Raw genomic sequence first — 26,542 nt, 5'->3', positions numbered from 1 at the left:
CGATGTGATGCTGATGGCCAGGCGTGCTGGCGGCGTGGGGGAGCAGGCAGGGCTGGGGGTGCTGCCCGCTGCTGCCCGGCCCCCAGCCGTCCTCTCTCGCAGCTGCTCGGCATGTCCAGTGCTTTATTTACCAGAAACAGCAGCGAAAAATACAGCAGGCGGCAGTGTCCCCGTGCTCCTGGGCAGGCTGGCGGCACCCAGGCTCCGAGGGCTCTGCCCGGCCCCTGGCACGGCTGATGCGGGGGCAGGATGGGGCTGGCAGGGGGGTGCTGGAGAGGGCACTGGGCAGGGGGAGGCTTTTAGTGTGGGGCAACCCCATGGTGTCTCCAATTCGCTCTCCCTGCCTCGGCCAGTGCTGGGCTGGATGTGGTAGGGCTGGGTGGAGGATTTGGGGTAGGTGGACAGAAGAGGGGGTACACGGGTGTCTGGGTATGCCCTCGTTCCTCCGTGAGGACTTGGCCCCCAACTTGGTGTGCAGGGCATGGGGTAGGAAGGGCATGGGCAGAGGGCTCCTGCTAACCCCAAAGGTCTCCCTGCTGCCTCCACCTTTGTGTTGGGTGCCTGTCTTTGAGGAGGGATCCCCCTTGTCACCCAGGGTTGTCCCCTTTGCCTGGAGAGTAGGAGGGAGAGATAGGCAGGGATGGGGAGTGGGCACAGGATGGCACTTGGGCAGGGATGGGGAGGGGGGATGCCAGCCTGCCTCCAAGGAGATCATCCTCACCACACCGAGCATTTGTGTGCCGGGTTCATGGGCGAGTTCTTGGGGCAGTGGAAAACCCGTCCAAACTCCTCAAACTGCGAGACACTGCCCAGGACTCTGCCAGGAGAGGTGGGCAACTCAGACCTGGGCATCCTCTGCCCCCTCCCCACCGCTGCCATGCATCCTGCTCACCCCAGCAGCACCCTATCCCCTGCCCTGGAGATGCTCACCCAAAAACCTGCCCCAGATGGTGCCCACCCCACTTTGCATGGCATCATCAGCGGTGGGGAAGGCTGGCACCCACTGTGCCACTCCCGTTTTGGGGCTAGCTGCTACCTGTAGTGCTCTGGGGCGTGCTTGTCCGTCAGCACCTGCAGGTAGATGGACTGGGATCGCCGCTTGATGCACCAGTTCTGCAGGGAGAAAGGTTCCCAGAGGTGAGCCAGATGGGTCTGGCACCCAGCAGGGCACGGCAGCCCCTCCAGGTGCTGGGGGATGAGGGCACTGATGCTCTGGTTGTGCTCGTGGTTGTAGGGTCTCCTGTGGGAGCCTCTGTGTGTGTGTGTGTGTGTGTGTGTGTGTGTGGTGTGGTTGGGAGTGCATAGAAGGGCTCTGCCTGGCTGTAGGGTCTTGTAGAAGTTTGGGGTCACGTGCATTTGTTACTGTGGCGTGTCAGGAGGCAATGAGGGGGGGACACTTTGCTATTGTGGGGTCTCCAGGAGCAGAGGAGCAGTGTGAGGTGCTCCTTGCACTGCTGAGCCCCGTGCCCAGATCCCAGGGCCTGCCAGTCCAGCCCCTGGCCATGGGCACCAGGCCCTGCAGGGCTCTCCTCCTGCCCTTTGGGGCCACCAGCCCCACACAGGGTGATCTGCTGCCTGGGTATGTGCCACGTGTGCCATGCAGGGGCTCACCTGAGCAAAGGCAATGAAGAAGAGTTGGTCATGTGTGTATTTCAGGTGGTGCAGAGGGTGCTCAGGGCCGTGCTCCCGCACCCACTTCTGGTAGGCCTGGAGAACATGGGATGCCCTCAGCATGGCCTTTATGCCCCCTGCCCACACCCCCAACCCCCCAGCAGCCAGCAAGCAGGATCATGCCCACTCCCTGCTGCAAGAGGCAAGGTGGTGGCTGGGAGAGAATCTCCTGTCCAGTACCATGGCCCTGCCAGGGCTGTGACAGCCCAGGGTAGGGGGGACACTTACATAGTAGGCGAGTTTGAGCCCCCCCATGTCAGCAATGTTCTCTCCCAGCGTGTGTTTGCCATTCACCTGCCAAGAGAGGAGAGACAACGTTCAAGTCAGCAGAGATGCACCCCCCACAGCTAAGCATCCCCCCATCCCCACCCCAGCACCGCCCCAGTGCCTGGCTGAGGTGCAATGAGTTGTGGGGTCTCGCTATGATGAGCTGTGGGGTCTCAGAGCTGGCCAGGGCAGAGCCCTGCTCTCTCACAGGCACTTAAGCCCAGTGAGGGAGCAGCAGGGACCCCCTGCACTGGGCAGCATGTGCCAGAGCATTGCCAGGTGAGGGACAGGGGTCTCACCCGCTGATTGTAGACAGTGAAGTTGTCATAGAGGTTGACAATGCACTGGGCCTTCTTCAGGAACTTGCTGTAGGACCGCTCTGTCCACCAGTGCACCAGGTTCCCGTGCCGGTCGTACTGTCCCCCTGCCAAGGCCGCCACCGATAGTCCCAAAGGACCTTGGTGTCCTGCCTGGCTAGCCCCAGCCCACCCACCTCCCGCCCTGCCATGAGGTGGGGGGGAAGTCACTCACCCCAGTCGTCGTAGCCGTGGGTCAGCTCGTGCCCGATGATGGTGCCGATGCCGCCATAGTTCAGGGACCTGTTGGGTGGGGAGCAAATGGAGGGCACAGTGCTGGCAGGGATGGCAGTGACCTCAGCACTTGGCACCCCCAGCCCCTGCCCTGACAATGCCCAGCCAAGCCCTGGCACTCCCCAGCCAAGCCCTGGCACCCCCCCAGCCATTCCTCAGCCCCACACTCACTGCGGGAACTCAGGGTCGTAGAGGGTGGGCTGCAGGATGCCAGCGGGGAACACTGGGGACACAGGAGAGAGCATTGCAGCTGGGGACTGGGGGACACCCTGCCCTGTGCCCATCCACAGCACCCACACAGTGCCCCCCACCCCGGGGGCTGGGCAATGCCTTACCCATCTGGTTCTTGTTGGGCAGGTAGTAGGCGTTCAGCGCCTGGGGAGGGAGCAGCCACCTGCAAGGGGAGACAGCAGTGCCAGGCTGTGGGGACATCAGGGGAGGGACATGGAAATGCCACCCCCTTGCACAGTTGTGGGGCGTAGGGAGACATTTCTGGCTTGCCCTGTGCCCTCCTGACTAGTGGGCATGAGGACAGGGGGCATTGGTGGGGCCACACCGTGCCCCCCGTGCCCCCCCAGGGCAAGGGGATACCCACGCAGACTTGTCCACCTCCTGACGGATCTTCTTGACAGAGAGCCTGATGCTGAAGGCGATGCTGTTGAGGATGTTCTTGAAGTAGGTCTTCTCATCCACCTCAAACTGGAGACAGGAGCACAGCCATGTCAGAGAGAATACCAACCCCAAATGCCAACCCTAAAAATGTGGGGAGTGGGGCTTGGAGTGTCTTCCCACCCCCATGAGCTGTGGGGACAGAGAGTGTGGGGCTGTGGGCGCTCGTTGGATGTGGCACGAGTGTGTCTTCATGTCTCATGCTGTGTGTCCACATGGGCAGCTGCATCCCCATCACCTCTGTGGGGTCACTGGGTCATGCTGGCACCCCCAGCCCTCACTGAGAATGGGGCTGAGCTGTGTGGGGATGTGATGTGGGGAGAGACGCATCACCCCAGCCCCAGGGATGGTGTGGCCCTGCCCATGTGGCTGTGAGATCCATGGGCATGATGAACTACCAGGAGGTGACTTGTTTTGGGGTGACATCTCCCTATCCTGGTCTCTGTAGACCCTGGAGCAGATGTGGGTGCCATCTCCCTGCTCCATGTGCCCACACTCTGACATGGGCCAACCCTTGCCTCATACTCCTTGTCGATGGCCTCTGGCTTCAGCAGGAAATCGGGGTACCCGATCATCACCATCATGTACCGGAGCTGCAGGCAAAGTGAGCAATGGGGTCAGGCCCCCATTCCTGGTGCCCCCAGGCTGTGGTGGCGGCAAGGGCAGGGGTCCATGCTGGGGCTGCTACCTTGGCCCTGGCTGCTCTCCGTGTCTCCTCATCCATCCAGTCCAGCTCATCCAGGCGCTGGTCCAGGATGTATTTGATGTCCTCTACCAGCTGCTGCACCTACGGTGGGTCACCATATCCTTGCCACCCATCACCCAGCCAGACAGCCCTTGGTGGGGTGCTGGGTGCTGGTGGGCCCCTCAACAAGGTGGCAGGAGGGACGTGGTGGCTTTGTGCAGCATCACCTACCTTGGCTTTGCTGGCAGAAGAGAAGTGCTCCTCGACAAAGAGGGCACCCAGCGCCATGCCAAAGTGCTTATTGGCCTGGCTCAGGCAGATCTTGCCCAGCTCGAGCTCCTTCTCGTTACCCTCCATCTCCTTGGAGAGCTCGTGGATGGCATCACGGAAGGGGGTGGAGAGGTGCTCGCTCAGCACCACCACAATGCGCCACAGCATGTAGTTGTGAAGGATCCTGGAGACAGGGGGCAAGATCAGCCCCCTCCTCCAGCCCCGCGGCACTGAGCATGTCCCCAGGCACACGAGGAGAGTGGGAGGCACGTGCCAGGATGGAAACAGCCCTGCTCAGGGACCAGGCGGGCCACGGGGGTGGCCGTGGCCTGAGTCAGTGTGTGGTGCGTGGGCACAGCCAGGGTGCCGCGGGACTCAGGATGGCGCCTTCTCCCAGGAGCCCTCCCAGGGTGCCCGTGCTGGGGCTGGCAGGGGGGGCAGGGGGTGGGTGCCAGTCGCCCTCACCTGCTGGGCGTCACACGGATGAGCTCGGACACCTTGTGCATGTAGTCAGTGGCCAACAGCACCACCTCCTCCTCCTCCGAGAAGTTGTCATGGAAGATGCGGTCCAGCAAGCGCTTCCACTTGAGCTACCAGGGCGGGCACCATCAGGAGGGCACAGGGACAGCCGTCCTTCCACACCACCCTGGAGGAACAACAGCTTCCCACCCCCCTCCTCCCCCCCAGGCTTTCCATCCTCCCATCACCCCTTCCCAGCCAGAAAAGTGCGGGGTGGATTCATCACCCTCAAGTGGACTTATGTGGGGAGGGCAGTGAGGAGACGGGCAGGGGCACGGGGCAGGTGGGGTGTGGTGTCAGGCTGGGCAGCAGGGGGCTCACCGTGGGGGTGATGCGCTGCAGCTCGCCCAGGGTCACTTTATGATACATGCTGCTGACGTCCCGCCGCACGTCGTCGTACTCGGACACCGTGATCTGCACCACGGGGTGGGCACAGCTGTCACCACCCTGCTGCCCACTACGGGGGCACAGAGGGACAGGGCACGAGGAGGGGGCAAGAGGGACTGCTGACTCATACCCCTCCCATCTCCCTGCCCTGGGATCCCTCTGCTGACACTGGGGCCCTGAGGGCTGAGCATGGAGCTCCCGGTGAGTTGAGGTCTCCAAAAACTGGACACAGAGTCCTCAAAGGCCTGAAGTGGGATCACAAGGACTGAACATGGGAGTCCCAAGGGTTGGAGTGCTTGTTCTAAGGCTGGGATTGGGGTTCTCAAGATTTTGGGGCTGGGGTCCCCAAGGATTTGCCATGGGCTCTTCAGGGGTCTGGATGTCCAAGGACCTGGCCTAAAGGTCCCCCAAGGGCTGGGAGTGGAGGTTCCAAGGGGATTGTGATGGGATCCCTTAGGACCAGTCATGGAGATCCCTGAAGATCTGTGACTGGGGTGAGCCAGGACTGGGCAGGGGCACCCCAAAGCTCAGGGTGGACATCACCCTCACATTGGCAAGGTGCTGCTCCAGCTGCAGGATCTCCTGGGCCTTCTGTTCCACATGCTCAGCTCCCAGGAGGGTGAGCAGCCGCTCCATGAACACCCGGTATGCAGCCAGGATCTGTGCCGAGGGAAGGGATGCTGAGCGCCACCTCACACTGCCCTGCAGGCACCCCAGCCCCTGGCACTGCTGGAGTGGGGTGCCCTCCATCTGCCACCCCGTGCTGGGCTCTGATCCCTCTCCTGGTGACCCCATGGCACTGGTCTGACTCCCCCTCACCTTCTCACTCTCCTCGTCCTGTCCCAGGTACAGGGTCCGTTCAGGCAGAGTCAGTCCATCCTGGTCAATCTGGGAGGGGAAGAGACGGGGCAGAGGGTGAGCAGAGGGACAGAGACTGTGTTGAATAAAACACCCCTCACCTTCCCCCATGGGAAGGTGCTACCCTGGTGCCATGGTGGCAGGGTGGTGGGTCAGCCTCGAGCAGGGGCAGGTCCTGTGCCTCAGTCTCTCTCCTACTCGAGAGTGCTGGAGCTGCAGCAGGAGGCATGTGATGGGCTGGGAGCGTGGGTCAGAGGGCAGGGCATTGCTCCAGACTGGCACACAGGCTGCCCCATAGCCTGCCCTATGCTAACACCACACACCCCTACCCCTACACACCGCCACCCCATGCCATCCTGGAGCTGCTGGCACAGCCTCCAACACATGTACATCCCCGAACATGCTTACACGTACATGTGTACACACATGGCTGTAACACCCCCTGAGACACACAACTATGCACGCTCACCCTCTCAATACACCCCTACACAAGCATCCTCTGGTTTAAACCCCCACCCTCCATGCAGAGACACACACACATATATACACACACACACAGAGACACACACACACACAGAAACACACACACTCCTCTTTACACACACACCCACACCCACACCCACACACCCACACACACACACACTCCTCTTTACACACACACACACACTCTCTCTCTCTATCTCTCTTCTTTTCTCTCTGGCTCATCCTATGTCTCACCCCACCACCTCCCCTCCATGCTCACAGCTACTGCCCCCCAGACACCCGCAGCCTTTCCCTATCCCTTCATCCGCACTTTGGTTCCCCACAAAGGCATTGCCACACGCACAGCCCTGGCTCCCCGGGCTCCCCCCGCCGCCCCAGCCCCATTCCCTGTGACACACGCTCCCTCTAGTGTACAGCGGCCCTGCCGCGGGGCCCCGCTGCCCCGGCCCCTCGCACCCACTCACCCCCACATCCCCACCATCTCACAGGCAACAGGGTGGCTCACCCCCACCTCTGTGTCCCCACAGTCCTTCTACCACCCCCATCACCTCCTCCCCACTGTGCCATCACCTTCATCACCACGTCCCTGCTGTGCCCACCTTCATCTTCCCTCCTTGCCCACCACCATGCCATTGCTATGCCTCCACTGCCATGGTGTCCCCTCCCACCCATCACCGTACCCACTGTGCTGTCCCTGTCGTCCCACTTCTGTGCTCACCACCACCATGCCCACTAAGAGCCACCCAGACAAAGCCCACCCACGCCCCAGTGGTACCACATGGAAGCGTGAGGGACATGGGCTTGCAGGGATGGGGAATGTGGACAAAGCCATAGGCAGTCTGACAGCGCTGTGGGGCCAGCAGGCATCCCCCTGGCACTTCCCAGAGTTTGGCCCCATGTGCAGATGGCAGCCAGGATGCCAAGGTGAGGGGCTTCCCCAGCGCTCAGATGGGCAGCATCACCTCACTCTGTACATCCCCCTGCCCGTGTCCCCCCACACCTGCATCCTCCCCCCTCCCTGGAGCTGCCACCCTCACCCCAGGGCAGCCTGACACCAGGCTCCCACACCAGGGAGACAGGAGGGTCCCCTGGGACAGGGTCTGTCTACATCAGCTGAACTCCCACACCGGGCAGGCACCTGGTGCCACCGCGACAAAGACAGTGTCAGCGGGGGATGTCACTGGCATAGGGGGGTGGCAGGGGGGACACAGCCCAGGGGGTGGCAGGGGGGACACAGCCCAGGGACAGGGTGCCCTCACCCGGATCACGTAGCGGGAGGTGTTCCTCTCGTCCAGGCTGACGGTGAGGGAGAAGAGCACGGCGGCACTGTAGACCCCCTGCGTCTTGTAGAGCAGCTCGTTGATGTCCCCACGGCCCGGGGACGCGTCCCAGCCGCCGCACTCCCCGATCACCTCCAGCATAGGCCGCGGGCCCAGGCGGTCGATCTCGGCCCGGTTCAGGCATGAGCGGAAAAACTCCTTCACCTTCCTCTCGGCCGAGGCGGGAGCCCGGCGCCGCACGGGGCGGCTCAGCAGCGCCCGCAGCTTGGCCTCGTTCTGCTCGGCGATGGCCCCGATGGTGCCGTACACCAGCTTGTCCTCTGGGATCCCGTGGCGCCGGAGCCAGCCGCCGCAGGCGAAGGAGTAGAAGTCCTGGCAGGGGTCGATGGTGGCATCCATGTTGGCGCTGAGGAAGCGGGACGCCCGCAGGAAGGCCTTCTTCTCCTGGCACCCCTCCAGGCAGTAACTGTCCCCTTCGGCTGCCAGGTATTTGAGGACCAACATGCAGGTCAAGATGACGCAGAGCCCTGCGGCGAACACCAGCCCGGAGAGCAGACAGACCTCCCGGCGGCTCCAGCGCGGCAGCCCCCCGCGGCGTTTCTTGGCCCCGGTGCCCAGCTGGAGGGCGAAGCCGTTGGGCAATGTCCCACTCTGGTACTTGCTCACATACTTCACCTCCTGAAACTCATCATAGTGGGCTGTCAATGAGTAGGTCTTCTCCATGGCTGGGGATAGGGGTCCTCGCAGGCAGCGCGGGCAAGGGGGGCTCAAGGCAGGCGGGAGGCAGGCTCAGGCACTGCACAGTTCATGCTGGAGCCGTGCCTGTCGTGGGGAGCTGGTGGAGGGTAGCGGGGTGAGACAGGAAGCTCCTGGAAAAGGCAGAGGAGGTGGTTGGAGGGGGTTGGGAGGAGCAAGGAGGAGGGGGTTGCTGCTTGCCGTCATCGCAGCCCGCATCACCGTCCCTGCCTGTGTGCCCCGCTGATGGCACTAGGACTGGCCCTGATGCCAAGAGCTCGGTGGTGGCTCTACCTCATGGCTGTCCCTTTCACCAACCCTGCTGGTGACAGGGCAGCATCCTTCCTGCATGACCCCAGGCCCGACCCCAGCTCCTGGCAGAGCTCCATCCCACACCCCCATACACACCCCACGCCAACCCAAAACACTGGTGACAGCACCCACAGCGGGTGGGTGTCCAGGGAGCTCATCCCCACACCGCACTGTGAGAGCCTTTCCCAGTCTGGGACTGCTAGTCCCTCCAGGTGGGATATGGAGCAGGGGTGAGGAGCTGGGGGAAGGGGGGCTTTGGGGAGGTTTGTGGGGGAAGGCATTGGGTTGGGGTGTTGCAGGTTGGGTTGGGTTGTTTGGCCCCGCGTGGGGCTGCATCGCCCTGCGCCGTGGCAGCCTGTTGGGTGGGGTGGGTGGTGGAGCTCCGTGTTGCATTGCGTTGTGTCAAATTGTGGTGTGGCACGTGATGTGTGCGCAAAGTTAATTCCAGTCTCGGGCTGGGGGGGGAACCCTGGACTTCATGAACATCTCCCAGCATTTTCCCCACCACCATCCACCCAACCCATCTCTGCTGGCTGGCGCCCGAAGGGCAAGGGTGTCTGTCTGGGGTGCCATGCGGGGAAAGGGGGTGCCATGCAGGGGAAGGAGGGAGGAGGGTAGATAAGGTCCCAGAGTGGCGGTGATGGGCTTCAAGAGAGGACTTCAAACCTTTCTCCGTGCAGAATGGCGTCCAGATATGCAAGTGAGGGAGGACTGGCTGGGAACAAACAGCAGCTCCGGACGTGGCCGGTAGCCCCGCGGCGAGAAACCCGCAAGCCCCGCGGCCCCCACTCCCTCCACAACTTGGGCAAAGTTGCGCCGCGACGCCGCAGCCCGGCGGTGCCCGAGCCGGGAAGATGCCGCCGCCGGAAAGTTTGCGGAGCTGGCAATGGGCACGGCGCGGAGCGGGGGCGGGGGGCCTCGGAGGATGCTACTCGGGATGCTGTCGGGGGTGCTCGGGGATGCTCGCGGGATGCTGCACGGGGTTTACGGGGGATGCTGCCCGGGATGCTGGGAGGATGCAGCCCAGGATGCCTCGTCCTCGCCGGAACGCTCGGGAGGTGCTCGCCGGGATGATGCCGGTGGTGCTCGGGGGATGCTCGAGGGCTGCTGGCGAGGGGGGATGCTCGAGGAACGCTCGGGAAGCGGTCCCCGGGTATTGCCCCGGCTATTCGGGAGATGCTCGCGGGGTGCTCCGACTGCCTGAAGGAATACTCCCCCGGGCTGCCCAGCGGATGTTCCCTGGGATGCTGCCCCGAATGCCCGCGGGGTCTCGGAGGTTGCTCACCGTTTGCTCACCGAGACATTTGGGGGATGCTCCCGAGATGCTCCGGAGACGCTGCCCTGGGTGCTCGGTGGAAGCTGCCCACGATGCTCGGGGTATGCTGCCCAGGATGCTCGGAGGATACTACCCGGGATGCTCGGAGATATTGCCCGGGGCGCTCCGGGGGTGCTCGGGAATGCTCACCAGTTCGCTCGGGGGATGTCAGGAGGCTTCCCGGGGCTGCTGGCGGGCCAGCCCCGCGCTGTCCGTCCGGCTGCGCGCCCCGCGCTCCGCTCCGCGTCCCGCACCGCGGCTGGCGGAGCGGCGGGGCCGGAGGGAGGCAGCGGGGCGGGGAGGGGGTGGTGTCTCCAGCCCGGCTCTCCCGCAGGCCAGGCTCCATTAACGAGATTATTATGCAAATGGAACAGCCCTGTGTCACCCGCCAGCCTTACCTCATCCCCGCCGGGGGGGAGGCAGGGCAGGGGGGGTCCTCGAGCCCCTGCGCCCCGGGGAGCTGGCACAGGGCTAGCAATGCCTCTCAGCTTGGCATCCGCCGTCCGAGGACCCTGCTGCCATCCCCCGGCAGCCCGGCACGTGGGGCGGGAGCACGGCTGGACACGGTCGGCGGTCCGTGCCAGGAGCAGCCCGGCGGCTCGGCACCCCCCGCCGTGGCCGGGCACACGAGGAGGGGTCCGTCCCGTCCTGTCGGGGTGGGTGCAAAGGGAAAAGGCTATGAGTGGGCAGGACAGAGTCCGGGAGGCTCCGGGTGGGAAAGTGGGCAGGGGGTGGGACGGTGGCATGGGGAGGGGGCCACGCACTCACACACACGCACACACACGCGAAGGTCCGGGAATATTAAACTGCATTGCAGATAAATCCCCAACATAAATATCGTGAGCTGCTCTGCCACGGGGGGCCCAGTGAAGAGATTTACAGCCCAGCAATTCCCACCGCCCCTGGCAGACCCCTGCAGCAGCCACCTACTCCAGCCCCACGCTGCCCTCCTGCCTGCTGCGTTTGGGGTGCCCTCCCACCTTCAACCCCTGGATCTGCACAGCCCTGAGTGTTTGGAGGGGGCCCTGGGTCCTGCTGGGTGCTGAGATCGGAGCCCTAGGAGGCACCTGCTCGGTCAGTCCTGTGATGCATGTGGCATAGGGATCCAGCTTGCTGTAGGACAAGTAGCTCAGCTGGCTTGGGACACATTGTCCTGTCCTGTGGCCCTCACTGCCTCTGCCTGAGCTAGGGTGCCAGGGGCCTGGGCATAACCCGGGTAAAGTGCCTGCTGCAGCATTGAGCCGTGCAGCATCACACACACAGGCAGTAGCACACATGTACATCACAGGGACACTCATGCCCACCGACACACAGAAGCACTGCACTGGCCCTCCCACTCCCCTCCTTAAACGTGCAGTACCAGCTTGCTCCCGTCACAGGCACACGTCCCCTGGCATGCTCCACACACACACACATACACACACACACACACAAACAGGGTTGTTGCAGCAAAGCTTTCCTGGGGCACAAGGGCTCCATGAATTCCACCAGAGACGCCCCTGGCTTGGGCACCCCAACAAGCTGAGCATCACCCACCCCAGCAGGGTGCAAGGGCACCTGGGCCCGATGGGGGCACAGGGCTGGAGCCACTCACTGGCCTCCCCATGCCTGCACTTACCTGTCCCCAGGACCCACTTGGCACCTTGGTGGGAGCGTGATGGATGCACACGGGAGGGGAGGGCTGGTGTTATTAACAGCCCTGGGGATTGCTCCAACACGGCTGTAAAAATTAAAGGCCTGTGGATATAAAATAATGGATAAATCTGAGGTGGCCGCAGAGCGCTGCAGCGTCCCGCAGGAGCTGGCATCTCAGGAGCTGGGGTACAGCAGGTACGGGATGGGCACCTGCATGCAGGTACGAGGTGTCAGGCAGTGCCTGCACCCACTTCCAAGGGCTGAGTCCCACAAAAATCTCCACTGAGTGCCTCGAGAGGATGCGTCAGTGCCAACCTGTGGAGCTGGCACTGCAAAGCAAGCAGCTGCTTCCGAAGCTGGGGTGGATGGAAAAGCTATGCCCTTGCAGGCAGAGCTCGGGGCACAGGGCACTCGCTCTGGGATGCTCACAAACGCTGCCCAGCCCACGCATCCCCCGGCAGGCAGGATCAGTGCCACGATGCCAGCGCACCCAGGCACCACCGAGCCGGCGTGACCGCGGGGTCCTGCCTGTCCCGCAGCCCACGGCTCCGAGCCCGCGCAGGGCCGGGGGCAGCACCCTCTCCCCAGCCGCGCTTCGCCCTGCCCGTGCCACGGGCCGCCCCGCCGGCAGCCTCATTTTCCCCGAGATTAGGCGCGGCGCGGGAGCCTCCGCACATCGCCAGCAGGTGACAAATAAGATTTTTCCACTCTCCCGAGCACCCGGCATGGGTCTGTCATTGAAAATGCAAAGCAGCGGCGATGCCAACCTCTGCCGCCCGCCTTCCCCTCCGCCAGCCCCTCGGTGCCGAGCACCCGGACGGCAACCCCCTTCCCCCCCCCACCGCCGCTGGATGCCCCCCACTGCACCCGCTGCTCCCCCTCACCAGTGCTGGAGTGCTGGACATGGTGCTGTCATGCCCACTGAGGAGGAATCCCGAGGGGTTTCTTAGAGGAGTGTTAGTTTGGGGGTGGCAGCATGGATGGGCAGCAAGGCCTTGCAGTGTCCTTTAGGTGCTGCAGGTAAGAGACTGGGGCAAGGGGGTGTCTGGGGGTCTCTGCCACACTGGGTATGTGCACCCCAGCAGGGCCTCCCTGCCTCCAGGGAGGGTGCCAGGCACAACAGTGGGCACACAGCAGGCTCACCTCAGTGGCAAGGAGTGAGAGATTGTCCCCCATAGGAAACAGCTCAAGACATGCTCATTGGGGTGGGCATCACCCCATGAACGCCATCCCTAGAGACCCCCATCCCCAGCACTCATGGGGGCAAGAACAGAAGAGCACCACCCCACAACTGGGCACATCCATCCAGCACCCACACCCCTCACCCACGGACCCAACTCTCCCAAACCATCCAGCCCCCACAAATCCCTCAGTGCCCCCCAGCTCCAACCCTGACATCCCGTTCCCTGCCGTATCCCCGGCCCGGAGCAGGCACCTCCGCAGCAGCCCCCGGCCCCTCTCCCCCCGCCGCCGCCGCGTCTCCCCTCCGCTATTGTCAGAGGGTTGCCTCTGCCTCTGTCTGTGAAATTAATTCGGAGGTGGAGAGGGAGAATTATGTAAAGTGTGGTTATTCTGGAGCGGCGGGGGAAGCGCGGCTGATGGCAAAGTGCCTTTTTGTGTGTTTAATATGCATTTTTTTCCAGCGGTGCATTTTCAGGCGGGTAATTTGCTGTCTTTTCAGACCCCGATCAGTATCATTTCTCTGGCAATGACAGCTTTTATTTGCACCGAAATGAATGCTGCGAAATTTCCAAGAAATAGCCGAGGCCCCGTTGGCTGCCCACCCCCGCAGGGCCAGGGCACAGGCACCTGCTTTCTCCTGCCCCCCACAGCCCCCCAGCCAGTGGCTGTCCAGTCACAGCCCCTCAGTCATCCCCTGTCCTCCTGTAGCCTGCTGGCCATCCCCTGTCCTTCTGCAGCCTCCCAGTCAAATCCTGTCTTCTTGCGGCCCCTCCAGTCATCCCCTGTCCCCCTGCAGCCCCCTGGCTGGCGTCTGCCACCCTGCAGACCCTCAGTCATTCCCTGTCCCCCGGTAGACTCCCAGCCAGCCCCTATCCCCCTGAAGCCTCCCAGCCAGCTCCTGTCTCCTTGCAGTCTCCCATCTGGCCCACCTCCCCCCGCAGCCCCTCAGTCCATGGCCCCACTCGGCCGCAGTGCCCAGGGGTCTGGGCACACACGTGTGCCAGTTTGCACACCCCATGTTCGCACACTGTCCTGGCCCCCCATCCCACCTCAAGCCCCACGTGCACATCAGCACATCATGCCTTGGGGGGCTATATACACCCCCTCAAAGTATGTGCACAAATTGACACTCCTTGTGTCCATGCACAACCTCTCCTTGTGCACACATACACCGCCAGCACAGCTCCCTCTCTTCTGTGCACACACACACTCCCACTCCATATCTATCCTCTCTTAATGTATCCACACATCATCCCCACAGATACATGTCACCAACCTCCCCACATTTCATATCCCCCAGACCTTGGGACAGCACCCCTGACCCAGAGCACGCAACTACCAGCAAGGTTTTTGGGTCTCCGAGCCCTTGGGGAAACTGAGGCGGGGAGGGGGCAGGCACAGGTGGGTGCTCTTCCCACAGCCCCCCGCCTCTCCAAGCACCAGCAGCGGCGGGTGGGAGCTGGAGCTGGCATGGTGTGTGTCTGTGTGTGTGTGTGCGTGGCTGTAGCCAGGAGGGAGAAGCGCTGTTTGTGTAGGTGTGTGCGGCGCGGGCGGCGTGTGCCGGAGCCGCGGTGCTGCCCGTGCAGCAGCCACACACACTGCTGGGTGGGCACATGTGTGTGCCCGTGGCAGCATCCTGCCCCCCTCCCTGTGCGTGTGACATGGGGTCTGCAGGGGTGGCACGGGCACACACGGCCCTGCTCCCCACACCCTCGCGGCACAGCACTGAGGGGCAATGTCGGGGGGTGCCCGTACTGCACCCCTGATAATGCCGGGGGGGCTGCACGTCCCCGGCCTCAGGTGTGCAGGGCCTCTTGCACCAGGTCTGCAATGGAGCAGGCGCCCGGCACGGCCAAGGTTAACTCTGCCGGAGCCCGTCGGCACGGTGCGGGGAAGCTTTAATTTAATGAAGCGTGAGGCTTTTTATGGGCTTTTAATTACGTGGTGATAATTAACATTATAGGCCAGCGGGTCCCGCTGGTGCCCGGCTGCCCCGTGCCAGCTCCCACCCGCCTGTAAATAAACCCCGTGGGCTGTGCAGTGCCCATCCTGGGACACCCCTCCCATGGTGGGGAGCAGAGCCAGCCCCAGCTCCCTGCCCGGGTGGAGAATTGGGCACAAATCTGGGCACAACCGCCTGCTAAATGCGAGGAGCAAGCCTCCCTGCCCCTAGCAGCACCCAGCTGCCTGGGGTTTTGCAGCCCTCTGCCCAAGCAAGTGGCCAGCTGGCAGTCTTGGGTTTGGCGAGCGCAGGCACAGGCACTCTACCCCTGGAGCCCAGCCTGGCCTGGAGCAGCCCCTCTGTGCCGGGGCTAACAGGAAGCAATCCATCAGGCAGGGCCTGGGCACGCTGCCCGCCTGCCAGGCACCTGATGGATTTACCACCCAGCGCCCAGGCAATTTCCTCCCTTTCTCTAATCAACAACGGGGGGGCAGGGGGCAATGCCAGCTCCCCACTCCATGAGGGGCGTGAGGAGAAGGCAATGCCCCAGGAGACAGGTGTCAGGCATCCAGGCAAGGACATCCCAGCTCCAAAGCCTTCCCCCCACCCCCGCCATCCCTGCCAGGAACAGAGGCTCAGAGTCCATGAGGGAGCCCTACAGATTAAAGCACCTGGATGCCCCCCACCCAGCAGCACCAGGGGTGCTGAGCAAGATCTGAGGGGCTGTACCCTGCTGCCATTAGTGGCTGCTTCCTCACACAGGGAACCCAGGCGGTCGGGCTCCCCTCCCCCAGCTCTTCCCATTTAATTTTTCCTAATGAAAGGCAGGGAGGATGGCGGGGAGCCGGGGCACCAAGGTCGAGGCTGCCTTTAATCAATCCCCGCTGCTGGCTGGGTGCCCGGAGGAGCTGGTGGAGGAGAGGCTGGGGGCTGCGGGGGGCGGGGAAGCAAGGTGCAGGGGGCGAGCGAGAGGCTGCCAGCAGCCAACTGGGGCTCCCAGTGCTTGCCTCTCATCCCGCTCCCTGCCAGACTCTGGTACCGTCCATCACCACCCCAAAGAAAAGGCACCATGAATGCACCGCGCTGCACCGATGGTGCCAGGGCTGTGCCCAGATCCTGCCAGGGCAGCTCTAATCCGCTGCAGGAGGCACCCCCTCAAAAACCAACCCCTCACACCTTCCAGCTTGGGGCACCCACCCCTCCCTGCCCCATGGGGGGCCCAAGGGGGCCAGGGCTGCTGAAGGCACTGGGCGAAGGCTGGGGGGAGGCGGGGGGTGAGCTAGAGCTGGGTGCTGGTGACGGCACTCACCCCATGCACCAGCACGGTGGGGCCCAGCCCGCGGGTGAGCAGCTCCAGCTGGCGCAGGTACAGCGGGTAGAGGCCGGTGTCGGCCGGCGGCCGCGGCAGGTACAGGAAGCGCACGGCGGGCGCGGGGCTCTGCTCCAGGACGAGTTTGTTGGCGGCACAGACGTACTCATCCGACACTTGAGTGGTGTTAGCCGGGAAGTTCACGGCCCCTTCTTCCTCTTCCTCCCCCTCTACCGGCCCTCCCGGGGGTCCCTGGCGGGTTTGCCAGTGCAGACGGGTGACGGCGTCCCAAGGCACCAGCTGGATCTGGGCCTGGATGCGCAAGTCCTTGAGGAGCTGGCGCAGCTTCTCCTCCTGGGCGTGGGGCATGGCGCCCGCCTCTACGCAGAGGAAGAGGCGCAGGCGGGCGCGGCGCCAGGCCCGCGCCATGTTGAGCACGCAGGCCATCTGCAGCAGGAACAGGCTGCACGTGTCGGCGTAGCGGGCGCTGTCGGGCCGCAGCAGGTTGACGGGCCAGACGTGGATGGCGGGCGGGGGGCTGGCGGCACGCCGCAGCTCCCAGGCCTTGTCCAGGCTCTCCAGCTGCCGGGCCAGTAGCACGTTGCGAAGCATCTTCAGGGCATCAGCCACGATGCCCACGTACTCCCGGGCCGACAGCAGCTTGGGGGCGGCGGGCGCCCGCAGCGGGGGGAAGCCCAGGGGCACCTGGTCGCGGGCGCTGGTGAAGGCTGGGTGCCGGGACAGGCCGTCCTGTGGTGCTGTGTCGTCGTAGAAGCCCAGCACCAGGGTGTTGGGGCGCATCCCGCCTGCCAGAGACACCACGCCAGCCTGGCTGAGCACAGGCAGAGGGGCCACAGTAACCCTCCTGGCACTGCAGGAGCCAATGAGCCCCAGCTTGGCTTTGGCATTGCTCATGCTGGTGATTCCTCAGCATCACACACACAGATGCCTCCAAGACTCAACCTTGGTGTTGCCCACCCAACACCTCTCCAAGATCCAGATTGGCTTTGGTGTTACCCGTTCAACCCCTCTCCAAGCTCCAGCTTCACTTTAGCACTGCCCACACCAGGTGCTTCCAACCCACGTAGCATTGCCTCTCCCGGTGTCTTCAAGCCCCTCAACGTTACCAACCCAGATGCCTGCAAGTCCCACTTTGGCTTTGGCATTGCCTGCCCAGGTGCCTCCAAAACCCCTTGCCAAAATCCCTGTGCCCAGCCTGGGCACCACTCACCAAGGCCAGAGGTGAAGAGGAGCTGCCGGACCCCATGCCGCACGGAGGGTGCAAGTGTGAGGCTGACAAAGGCCTTGACGTTCAGCTTGTCCACCAAACTCAGCCACGAGTCCTGCTGGGGCTGCAGCGGGTCGGAGGGCAGAGTGTCTGCATGGGCAGCAAGAGCAGCGTCAGGGGGTAGCCAACCCCAAACTAGGGGTTCACCCTGGTGTCCCTGCAGCACCCACCATGCAAAATCAGTGCCACCCCCTCTGCCCACCCCAGCACCCACAAGATGGGGACGTGGAAGCAGGTGCTTCCAGATAGAGATATGAAATTATATATAAATAGATAAAAAATATCCAGGCAGCCCCATCCCCCCTCCTCAATTTCAGGCCATTAGTCACCACGGCAACAGCGGTGGGGGGGAGCAGAGCCCGTGCAGCCGCTGGGGCGGGGATGGGGCCGGGCACAGCGCATGCTGGGGAGCACACGTGTGCAAACCAACACACACAGGGTGGCAAACACGCCTGAGGTGTGTGGACACACAGCAGGAATGACAGCAGGGGCCCAAAGCAGTCCAGGTGACACGTGCCACTTGTGCACACCAGCACCAACACGTGCAGGAGCCCCATGTGCACACGCAGGGATGAGGACGTGCGTGTGTAAGCCCATGGCACAAGTGTGCAAAGCACCTGCACAGGACATATGGACAGGCACAAGCCACCACGTCCCCCACACATAGCCAGGCCCAAGGTGCCACACGTGTGCCCAAAATGCTGACATGCCCTGAGAGCTGGGCAGCAGCAGCACGCCGAGGACTCCACGAGCACCACAGCGAGGGGCAGATGCTCCCAGTGCTGGGGACAGTGCAGACCCTCACCCAAGTCCTGCAGCTCGACGTGGCCCAGGACGTAGAGGCCGCTCTTCTTGAGGTCATTGACGAAGTCGATGAGGCGGGCGCTGCCCCGCGGGTTCTGCACCATCAGCAGCATCTGCGGGCGCCAGAACTTGACGTGGTCCTTGCGCACGTCCAGCATCAGCAGGTACTTGCGCACCTGGAGAGAGGGCAGCGGGTGAGCAGCAATCCTTCCTTCAACAAACCACCCCATGGGGATGCCAGCCCTGAGGGCACACTGCCCACGACAGGGCTGCCACGGCGTCACCAGCCTTCCACCCCAGGAGGGGACAGGGCTTACCTGGTGGAAGATGAGGGCCTGGCTGATGTAGCCCCAGGTGCTGCTGGGCGAGAGGTAGTGGAGGGCGAGGAGGAGGATGAGGAGGAAGCCCAGACTCGCCGAGGCTGACACAGGGCTAATGAGGAACATCATGACACAGCAGCCCGCGATGCCCAGCAGGCACGTGTGCCAGGTGAAGTACCGGAAGGTGGGCCTGGAGCGGGGACAAGGGGACAGCTGCTGCCATGGGGCTTCCACGCCGGCTGCTAGGAGGGCATGGCAAGGGGAGCTGTGCCAAGGTGCCACACCAGTCACCCCCCATCAGCCCCGCTGTGCACGTCAAGCACCCCAAATGCCTGCAGGAGAGGGCACAGAGGGCAGATGGTACCTGCCAGGGCATCGGGCAGCCCCTCACTGCCAGTCCCTGGCAAGCAGGGCTAACGATGGCTATGGGGTCACAGGTCTGGCACGCCTGGGGGGCCAGGTAGAGTTGGGCAGTGAGTGGCAGCGCTGGCAGCCATGGTGCCCGCTCAGCCTGGCGCAGGGAGGCGGGGAGGCGAGGAGCTGTTATTTTCTCTAATTGTTGTTTTTCCTGAAAGGTAATTAAAATCCTTTTCCGCTTGATGGAGGCCTCAGCATGTGTGTGGGGGCTGGGGTAGTGTGGGGGCACCAGGTGTGGGGTGGGCGAGGGGATTGTCATCACCCATTCCAGCAGCCTCTCCCCAGGCATCGATCCTGACCCATCCACGCCCAGCCAAGGGAGCAGCTCAAAGGGTGGCCAAGCCCCAGCATGGCAAAGATATCAGGTCTGCCTTGGGAACAGGGCATTCTGGGGGACCCCTGGGCAGTGCCATCCAGCCCTGCTTGGGCACTGCCTCTGTCCCACCTGGGGGACTGTCCCTGCTTTGAGAGTCACAGTATACTGCACTGAGGGCAGCGGGCAGCATCCAGGAGGGAGATCAGGCACCCTCCAGCCCCAGATTTGGCAGCCTCCAGCCCCAGATCAGGCCAACCCATTGCCAGGGTACCCTGCACCCCAGGCTGAGGCTGCCTGCCACAAACACTCTTCCTTCCTGGAAGATCTTTTCTCCTCCCCCCTCCCCAGGATCCCTCTCCTTCCCTCCCTCTCTTCCTCCCTCCCTCCCCCTCCCTTCTCTGTTAGTTTAATTAGCACTAATGGAAAGTGGGCTCCATCAATGCTTGGCAAGTTGCCTGGGGGATGCCGGGCGGACACAGGCTATAAATTACCTCTGGAGAGCCCAAGGGAAGGGGGTGGGTGGTGTCCAGTTGTGTTGGATTTATCTGTACACATTCAGCAAAGCAGTGCCAGGGCATGGGGACTGTGCCAAACCAGTGCCACACTGGGACCCGTCTCCTTATCCCTCCTCAGGGTCTCTGCCTGCCTCCCTAATGCCCGGAAGAGGGGTGGCCAGCATCTCTCCCCCGAGCAGGGGTAGTGGGCTCAGGGATGGCAGGGGAATCACAGCCAGATGGGTGTCTGTCTAGCATCTCAGCACAGCCTCCCTCCTCTGTGCCAGCAGGTACCTGAAGTTGGGGGCCGATGCCCACTCCAGAGCCAGGCAGGCCAGGTTGACAGTGGCGTAAACCAGGAGGAAGAAGGTGGTCACAACTCCTGCAATGGTGTTGAGCTTCCCAGAGAAGAGTACCAGCTGCAGAGAGCACGGAGGGGGGCACACAGGGTGAATGCACGCCCCAGGATGGCACCCCTGGCATGTGCCCAAGTCATCCCTGCTGAGGCTGGGGTGAGCCACAGCAGCGTGCCAGGAAAGGGTGCATGCAGTGCCAGGAAAGGGTACTGGCAGGAATCCCCGTCCTTTGCTGTGATTTATCCTTAATTTACGGGCTCAGGAAGGGAAGGACATAGTCACAGCAGGACACCGAGGCAGGGGCCCAGGGGAATGAACCCCAGGGGCAGGGGGACATGCCTGGCTCCACAACATCCTGCCCGGGTGCCAACCCACCTTCACCCGGCAAGGCTGGGGAGAGAAGCATCGCTGGCAAACTCACCTGCACCACCAGCCAGGAGAGGATCACTGCCATCACTGGGTTCCCGTTGGCAGATGTCTTCTTGGCCAGCACCAGTGCCCGACCTGTAGACATAGGCGGGAGGTTGGTCTGGGGTACCCCAGAGGGCACCAACAGGCTTGGCCACCAGCCAGGAGTCCTTTCCCCACCCAAACGGGCACAGACCAACCCACAAAGCACCATCCCCATGTCAGGGAGGGGGTTCCCTGGTGTCAGGGCTGGTTCCCAGCAGGGACAATCTGCCAGGAGGGCTTTGGTGGGTGTCAGCATGCTTGGGGCACTCACCAAAGAGATCATCCCGGGCCAGGGCATAGAGGATGCGTGATGCCCCGATGAGGTTGCTCATGGCTGCAGAGAGGGTGGCAGCATAGATGCCCACAGTGACCAGGGGCGGGAAGATACTGATGTCACGCAAGAAGCCGTAGTCTTTCTGCAGGAGGGTCCTAGAAAGGGGACATGGACACATTGGCACTTGCCTTGGCTCAGGCCAGCACACCCCAGCACCGATGGCCCTGGCGAGGGGGTGGGTGGCCAGACCTGTTGCAGGTGGCACACATGAGGAAAGCCAGCAGGTTGTAGACGAGGTAGGTGAAGAGCACGGCGGAGATGGTGCCGCGCGGGATGGAGTAGCTCGGGCGCTTCAGGTCCCCTGTGGGCAGGAGCAGGCAGCATTAGTGCCCACAAGCACAGCAATCTCAGCTCCCACTCCCTGTGCAATCCAACCTGGCACCCCCTGGCCGTACCTGACATGTTGGAGCCTGCCATGATGCCAGTGCAGCCGTTGAACATCACTGCAAAGACGGAGCTGAAGCTCATAATCTGCCCAGTGGTGTAGTCCACCCCATACCCACCTGCAAGGGACACGGGCACAGGCTGCAACAGGCTGTCCAGGGCCACTTAGCCTCACCAGATACCTTCTCCTCAACGTCCCCATACACAAACCATGGCAGAAACCACCCCATGGCACCTGCTTTGTGCCCACAAGCGCCCCCCACCGTCCTCCAGCAAGCCCCTGCTGATGTGGAGGTGCCAGTGCCACAGTGAGTAGAGCAGGTAGGGTAGGGAGAGCCTCTCCTCACCCCCCAGGTTGGCTCGCAGGGTGGCGAGGGAGAAGCCAGTGAAGGAGCCATTCTTGGTCTCGGAGCCATTGAGGTGAGGCAGGTGGATGGGCACTCCAAAGGGCTGCGTGGCAAAGAAGCTCACAAGGATGGTGCCCAGGACACCTGCCACAATGAGGAAGATGAGGAATGTGGCCTTGGCGTAGATGGAGGCACCCACGAGGCACACAAGGAGGCAGAGGGCCAGCAGCACAGTGCCGTAGAGCAGCTCGTACCAGTAGCTCTGGGGCAGGACGTGGACACCTGTGCCCTCTTTTTGCCCTGGACAGACAAAAGTTGGGATCAGTAGGGTTTGGAGGGGGCATCAGCAGGAGCTGAGAGCCAATGGCATCATCCCAGGTACCAACTCAACAGCCAGAGAGCTGGATGAGCCGTGCCTGTGATGCCGGGTATGGTGCTTGGCATGGGTAAGGGACACCATGCACAAGGGTACTCACCAGGTGGGATCCCAAAGCTGTCCACCACTGCCTCCACCAGCCCCAGCACATAGAGGGCACTGCCACACACATTGGCCAGGAAAAACATGATCCCAATGCTGCCTCCAAACTCTGGGCCCAGGGCACGGCTGATCATATCTTGCTTGAGTCAAGGGAAGATGTCAGCAGACCAAACCACCACCAAGTGCTCTCATCCTCCCTCCCAGGCCGAGGGGGTCCCAGCCCCAGCAGGACATCCTGAGGTCACTGAGTGATCCCACGATTTTGGTCCCTGTGTCCTATCCCAGCAGCACCCACAGCAAAGGATACAGTAGGCCCCTCCAGCATCCAGTGCCCCGTTGGTGGCAATGGCACAGACAGAGAGCACCGTCATGCCAATGATGAAGTATGCCACTGCAAACATTGCCAGGGCTTGGTACAACCCGGCATGGCCCACCACGAACCCTGTCGAGGACAGAGGAGAGGCCAGTGTGACAGCACACAGACCACTCCAGGTCCCCAGGCACAGTCACCACTCAGAGCTCTCCTCACTGAGGTGTGTGGGCTGCTACCACCCCAGTGCCCACAGTCACCTCCTTGTCTGCCAGACAGAGATGGCCCCATCCTGGGGTGTTACCACCACCCACAGCAGCACCCAGGACCAGCCCAGGCAGTGCCCCCTCTCTCAAGACATCTCCATCCTCCTGTCATTGCTAGAATAGGGCCCGGGCACACATCCTGGATGCAGGCACCTCACAAGGGCACAGACAAAAAGCAATCCAACAGAGCAGGGTCTCTGCTGGCCACCTGGGCACTGTGTGGGAGTGCCGGGACCTCCATGCCCTGCTGCCACACTTGGCGGGCAGGGGATGCCCTGCACCCCAGCTCAGGCACAAGCATGGGCTCTCGGGCAGGGTTTTGGCTGCCTCCTGCTTGCCTGCTGCAAAGCAGGAAGCACAAGTGGCCCCAGGGTATCCCTTCCACCGCTCCCAGTGCATGGCCCTCCCGGGGGAGGGAGCAGCCAGCGCAGCCGTGGGCAGCCATACCCCTGCACGGGGTGAGCGACGAGGCTGCAGCCATACCCCTGACTGGGGTGAGGGACGAGGCTGCAGCCATACTCCTGCCTGGGGTGAGGGACGAGGCTGCAGCCATACCCCTGACTGGGGTGAGGGACGAGGCTGCAGCCATGCCCCTGCCTGGGGTGAGGGATGAGGCTGCAGCCATGCCCCTGCCCGGGGTGAGGGATGAGGCTGCAGCCATGCCCCTGCCCGGGGTGAGGGATGAGGCTGCAGCCGTGCCCCTGCCCGGGGTGAGGGATGACGCCGGGCTGCGGCAGGGTGGGCAGGAAGGGGCTGCCCACAGCTGCAGCATGGTGCCCTATCTCGGGCGCAGGCCAGGCCGCAGCTGTGCCCGCGGGGACGCGGGGGGGTGCCGGGGCACAGGCTGGGCTTGGGGGCAGGCCCTGCGATCTCCAGAGAGCTACAGCGTGCCCAAGTGCCAAAAACGGGGGCAGGTAGGAGATGGGGGAAATAGAGGGGTGCGCCAAAAGCAGTGTGGGGGTCAGCAGGAGGGGCTGCTCACCTTGAGATCTGTGGGGGAGTAGGGGAGTACCGGGAGGGTCACAGACTCCCACAGTGGGATGGTTCCTCTTCCTGGCAGCTTCCTTCCCCTTCTGCCCTACACTTCCCTCCCAGCCCCACAGCCCCCGGGGTAAGCCCCAGGGGGACCAGGGCAGGCTCTGACCCCAGTGCCCACTGCGGGGCAGGGGCTGGGGGGTCAGAGCCTGCGTGTGCAAGGGCCCCAAGCACTGGAGTGGGAAGGGAGTGAGTGATGGAGGGAGAGAGTTGGGTCTCCCAGGCCAGGGAATGAGCTGAAGGCCTCTCCAGGGCCTGCGGGCCCCTGGGCACACAGCCAACTCCCGCCCTGGGCTTCCCGTAGGCGGAAAGTGAAAGAGGAAAAGCTTTCCCAGTTCCTGGTGTCTGCCCAGGGCCTCTGCCTGCCCCAGGCCAAGCTGGGGCACCTCCCCTACCCAGGGCACCCCAGAGGGCTGTCCTTTCCCCCAGCCATGCCCAGCCTGCACCCCTACTTCTCCCAGGTCACCCAGTAACACTCATAACCCAAACTAGGAGCAGACCAGGACACAACCTGTGCCCTTTCAACAGCAAAGAGAGGGGAGGCACTTGGGTGCCTGAGGGGGGACACCAGGGTTCTGGCCTTAGAGACACATTATGGAATCTGGGAGAGAACTGAGGTGCTAGAGCCAGGCACTGGGGGATGCCTGCGGAGCAGTGATGTCCCAGAACTGGGGGATGGGGGCGACGTGAGAGCATTGGAATCCCATTTAAGGAAGGCACAGGAGTCCTGCCCTAGGGATACTAGGGCTTCAGACTGGGGTCCCTTACTGGGGGCACAGAGGTCCCTAACTGGGTTCCCATCCTGCAGGTACAGCAGGAGCCCTGGGGCCCCAGGGCCCTGACTGGAGGGGTCAGGGGAGGACACAACAACCCTTGGACACCAGCCTGGGGGTGAACTGAGAGGTCACAGAGAAAGCCCTGGGATTTCAAACAGGGTGCGTCGGGAGAGGGCACTGAGTACCCAGACTCGGAGCACCGGGACTCTAGGGAGAGAAGGTCAGGAGAAAGCACTGGGGGGCTCGGAAGTGGGCACGGAGGCTCCGGACGCGAGGGGCCTCGGGAGGACACGGGGCTGGTGAGTCTCGGGGGCCGCGGACCAGGAACTGAGAGGGTGGGGGACGCGGCGGGACTCACCGAGGCGCAGGAAGAGGACGACGCTAAACATGGAGAGGAGCGTGGGCACCACGACGCCCAGGAAGGTGGGCAGCTTGCGGGGGGGGGCGGCGGCGGCGGCCCGGCCGCGCTCCCGGCCCCGCTCCTCCTCGCCCGAGCCGCCGCACAGGCGGTACGTGAGCAGCGCGCTCCGCTCCGAGCTCGCCATGGCCGGCCCCGGCCCCAGTCCCCCCCACGGCCCGAAGCGCGCCCGGCCCCGGCCCCGGCCCCGGCCCCGATCCCGCCCGCCGCCGCGCGCCCCGCCCCGAGCCCCGCCCCCGGGCCGACCCCGCCCCCACACGCGTCACAGGCCCCGCCCCGCCGCGAGGCCCCGCCCCTCCCGCCCCTCTGGCCGCATAGGCCCCGCCCCCTGTCCCCCCCCAATTGACACCCCCCCCCCCCCCCCGTCGTGGCCCCCGCCCCAAATGCGCCCCCGTGGTGCTCCCCCTGCTCCTCCCCCCAGTGACTCCCCGGCCTCACTCCACACCCCCATCTCCCCAACCCCACTCCTGCCTCCCCTCCCCGAACTCGTCCCACTCCTCCCGGCACCCCAAAACCGCCCTCCCGGGCCTCTGCGTCGCCACCCCCGTCCCGCGGCGGCCAGCACCCCGATACGGACCCTGGCACCCCCAGGCTGTCCCCAGGCGCCGTCCCCCGCCTTCCCTCGGGCTTGCTCCTCGCGCCCCGCTGCCGGCCGGGCTCGGCTGCCCGCGCCAATTACCGGACAAACGGGGCCGCCGGGGGCTCCGTCCCTCCTCCCCCTGGGGGGCCCCGTCCCCGCCGCCGGGGCTGGGATCTGCCCGGACCCCGGGGTCCCACTGCCGCCGCCGCCCGGGGCCGCCGAGCGCCTCGCCAATTAGGTTAATGGAGTTGGCATCGGCACCGGGGCCGGGGCGGGGAGGGGGGACACACACGGTGGGGCAGGGGGCGACACACGGGGACACACACGGTGGGTACCCGACGGCTCGAGCTCGTGTCACGAGGGGCGGAATCCGCGGGGGGACACCGGAGCAGGGCGCGGGAGAGCTCCCCGGGGCGCGGATGGCTCTTGTGTCTCGTCTGCCCCATGGCCGCTGTCCCCGCCAGGCGGAGGCGCAGCGTGTCCCCGCGGTGTCCCCGCTGCCGAGGTGGGAGCCCGGCGCGGCCGGGACTTTCATCTGCAGCGGGGCTGTCGCCGTGCCAGCGCCTTTGATGTCCCACTGAGGCGGCATTGTCCGCGCCCCGCTGGCACCATCGGGGCCGGGGGCCGGGAGGGAGCGCGGCGCGGCCGCGGCTGCGGGCGCGGAGGCTCCTCTGCCCTTCATGGGGACAGGGCTGACGGCACGGGCACCCCGCACCCCAGCCTAGCCCCTCAATGGGCATGGGGACACGAACACCTCCCGCACCTAATGGGGACAGGGAGGGAGGCGTGGGCACCTCCAAAGGAGGAGAGAGATGGGGGTGCGGGCACTCCCCGTCCCCCAGTGGATATGGGAACACGGACCCTTCCTGACTCCCTAACAAGGACAGAGGTCTGGACTCAGGCACATGCCTCTTCCCCCTAACAGGGAGTGAGATGGTGGCACGGGCACCCCTCCGAATGGACATGGGGGCTCGGGCACCCCTGCCCCTAACAGGGACAGAGAGGGGATGCTCGGGCATCCCCGTACCCCGAGGCAGTGATGGGGACGCAGCTGCTT

General features: G+C 64.0%; 2 protein-coding genes across 4 annotated transcripts; both read right to left on the bottom strand.

The window, feature by feature from the left end:
• Positions 1 to 5: 5 nt before the first annotated feature.
• Positions 6 to 8,463, bottom strand: ECEL1 (endothelin converting enzyme like 1). Of its 2 annotated transcripts, XM_062006130.1 has the most exons (17): positions 7,659 to 8,463; positions 5,878 to 5,946; positions 5,608 to 5,718; positions 4,993 to 5,085; positions 4,618 to 4,742; positions 4,114 to 4,336; positions 3,886 to 3,984; positions 3,716 to 3,790; positions 3,124 to 3,227; positions 2,864 to 2,922; positions 2,700 to 2,751; positions 2,470 to 2,537; positions 2,238 to 2,362; positions 1,900 to 1,965; positions 1,612 to 1,707; positions 1,037 to 1,113; positions 6 to 817 (listed from the first exon to the last, which is right to left on the bottom strand). In XM_062006130.1, exons 1-17 carry the CDS (start codon positions 8,400 to 8,402, stop codon positions 718 to 720), a joined length of 2,286 nt encoding a protein of 761 aa, XP_061862114.1. In that variant the 5' UTR covers positions 8,403 to 8,463; the 3' UTR covers positions 6 to 717. The 2 variants fall into 2 exon arrangements, with proteins under 2 accessions (XP_061862114.1, XP_061862115.1); XM_062006131.1 differs by lacking the exons at positions 6 to 817; positions 1,037 to 1,113; positions 2,238 to 2,362 and having other exon boundaries at positions 1,619 to 1,707.
• SLC12A9 (solute carrier family 12 member 9) lies at positions 8,406 to 25,052 on the bottom strand. Of its 2 annotated transcripts, XM_062006088.1 has the most exons (16): positions 24,846 to 25,052; positions 22,408 to 22,542; positions 22,099 to 22,236; positions 21,623 to 21,922; positions 21,287 to 21,394; positions 21,081 to 21,192; positions 20,829 to 20,986; positions 20,526 to 20,608; positions 20,043 to 20,167; positions 18,519 to 18,711; positions 18,203 to 18,377; positions 17,341 to 17,487; positions 16,110 to 16,915; positions 11,660 to 11,778; positions 10,192 to 10,689; positions 8,406 to 8,548 (listed from the first exon to the last, which is right to left on the bottom strand). In XM_062006088.1, exons 1-16 carry the CDS (start codon positions 25,030 to 25,032, stop codon positions 8,485 to 8,487), a joined length of 3,348 nt encoding a protein of 1,115 aa, XP_061862072.1. In that variant the 5' UTR covers positions 25,033 to 25,052; the 3' UTR covers positions 8,406 to 8,484. The 2 variants fall into 2 exon arrangements, with proteins under 2 accessions (XP_061862072.1, XP_061862073.1); XM_062006089.1 differs by lacking the exon at positions 24,846 to 25,052 and having other exon boundaries at positions 22,099 to 22,226; positions 22,408 to 22,462.
• Between the last annotated feature and the right edge of the window lie 1,490 nt (positions 25,053 to 26,542).

This window comes from Colius striatus, chromosome 12 (assembly GCF_028858725.1).
Source record: "Colius striatus isolate bColStr4 chromosome 12, bColStr4.1.hap1, whole genome shotgun sequence".
Classification (NCBI taxonomy): Eukaryota; Metazoa; Chordata; class Aves; order Coliiformes; family Coliidae; genus Colius; species Colius striatus.
Note: the sequence above shows the minus strand (reverse complement) of the source record. Positions and strands in the feature narration are given on the sequence as shown.

Excerpts from the sequence above, each read along its gene's own strand:
- ECEL1 (XM_062006130.1), bottom strand. The coding sequence starts at position 8,402 with ATGGAGAAGACCTACTCATTGACAGCCCACTATGATGAGTTTCAGGAG. Across the intron at positions 5,086-5,607 it reads TGGAGCAGCACCTTGCCAAT|ATCACGGTGTCCGAGTACGA; the intron begins GTGAGGGTGATG and ends CCCGTGGTGCAG. Across the intron at positions 3,985-4,113 it reads CTTCTGCCAGCAAAGCCAAG|GTGCAGCAGCTGGTAGAGGA; the intron begins GTAGGTGATGCT and ends GACCCACCGTAG.
- SLC12A9 (XM_062006088.1), bottom strand. The coding sequence starts at position 25,032 with ATGGCGAGCTCGGAGCGGAGCGCGCTGCTCACGTACCGCCTGTGCGGC. Across the intron at positions 22,543-24,845 it reads CGTCCTCTTCCTGCGCCTCG|GGTTCGTGGTGGGCCATGCC; the intron begins GTGAGTCCCGCC and ends TGTCCTCGACAG. Across the intron at positions 16,916-17,340 it reads CCTCTTCACCTCTGGCCTTG|GCGGGATGCGCCCCAACACC; the intron begins GTGAGTGGTGCC and ends TGTCTCTGGCAG.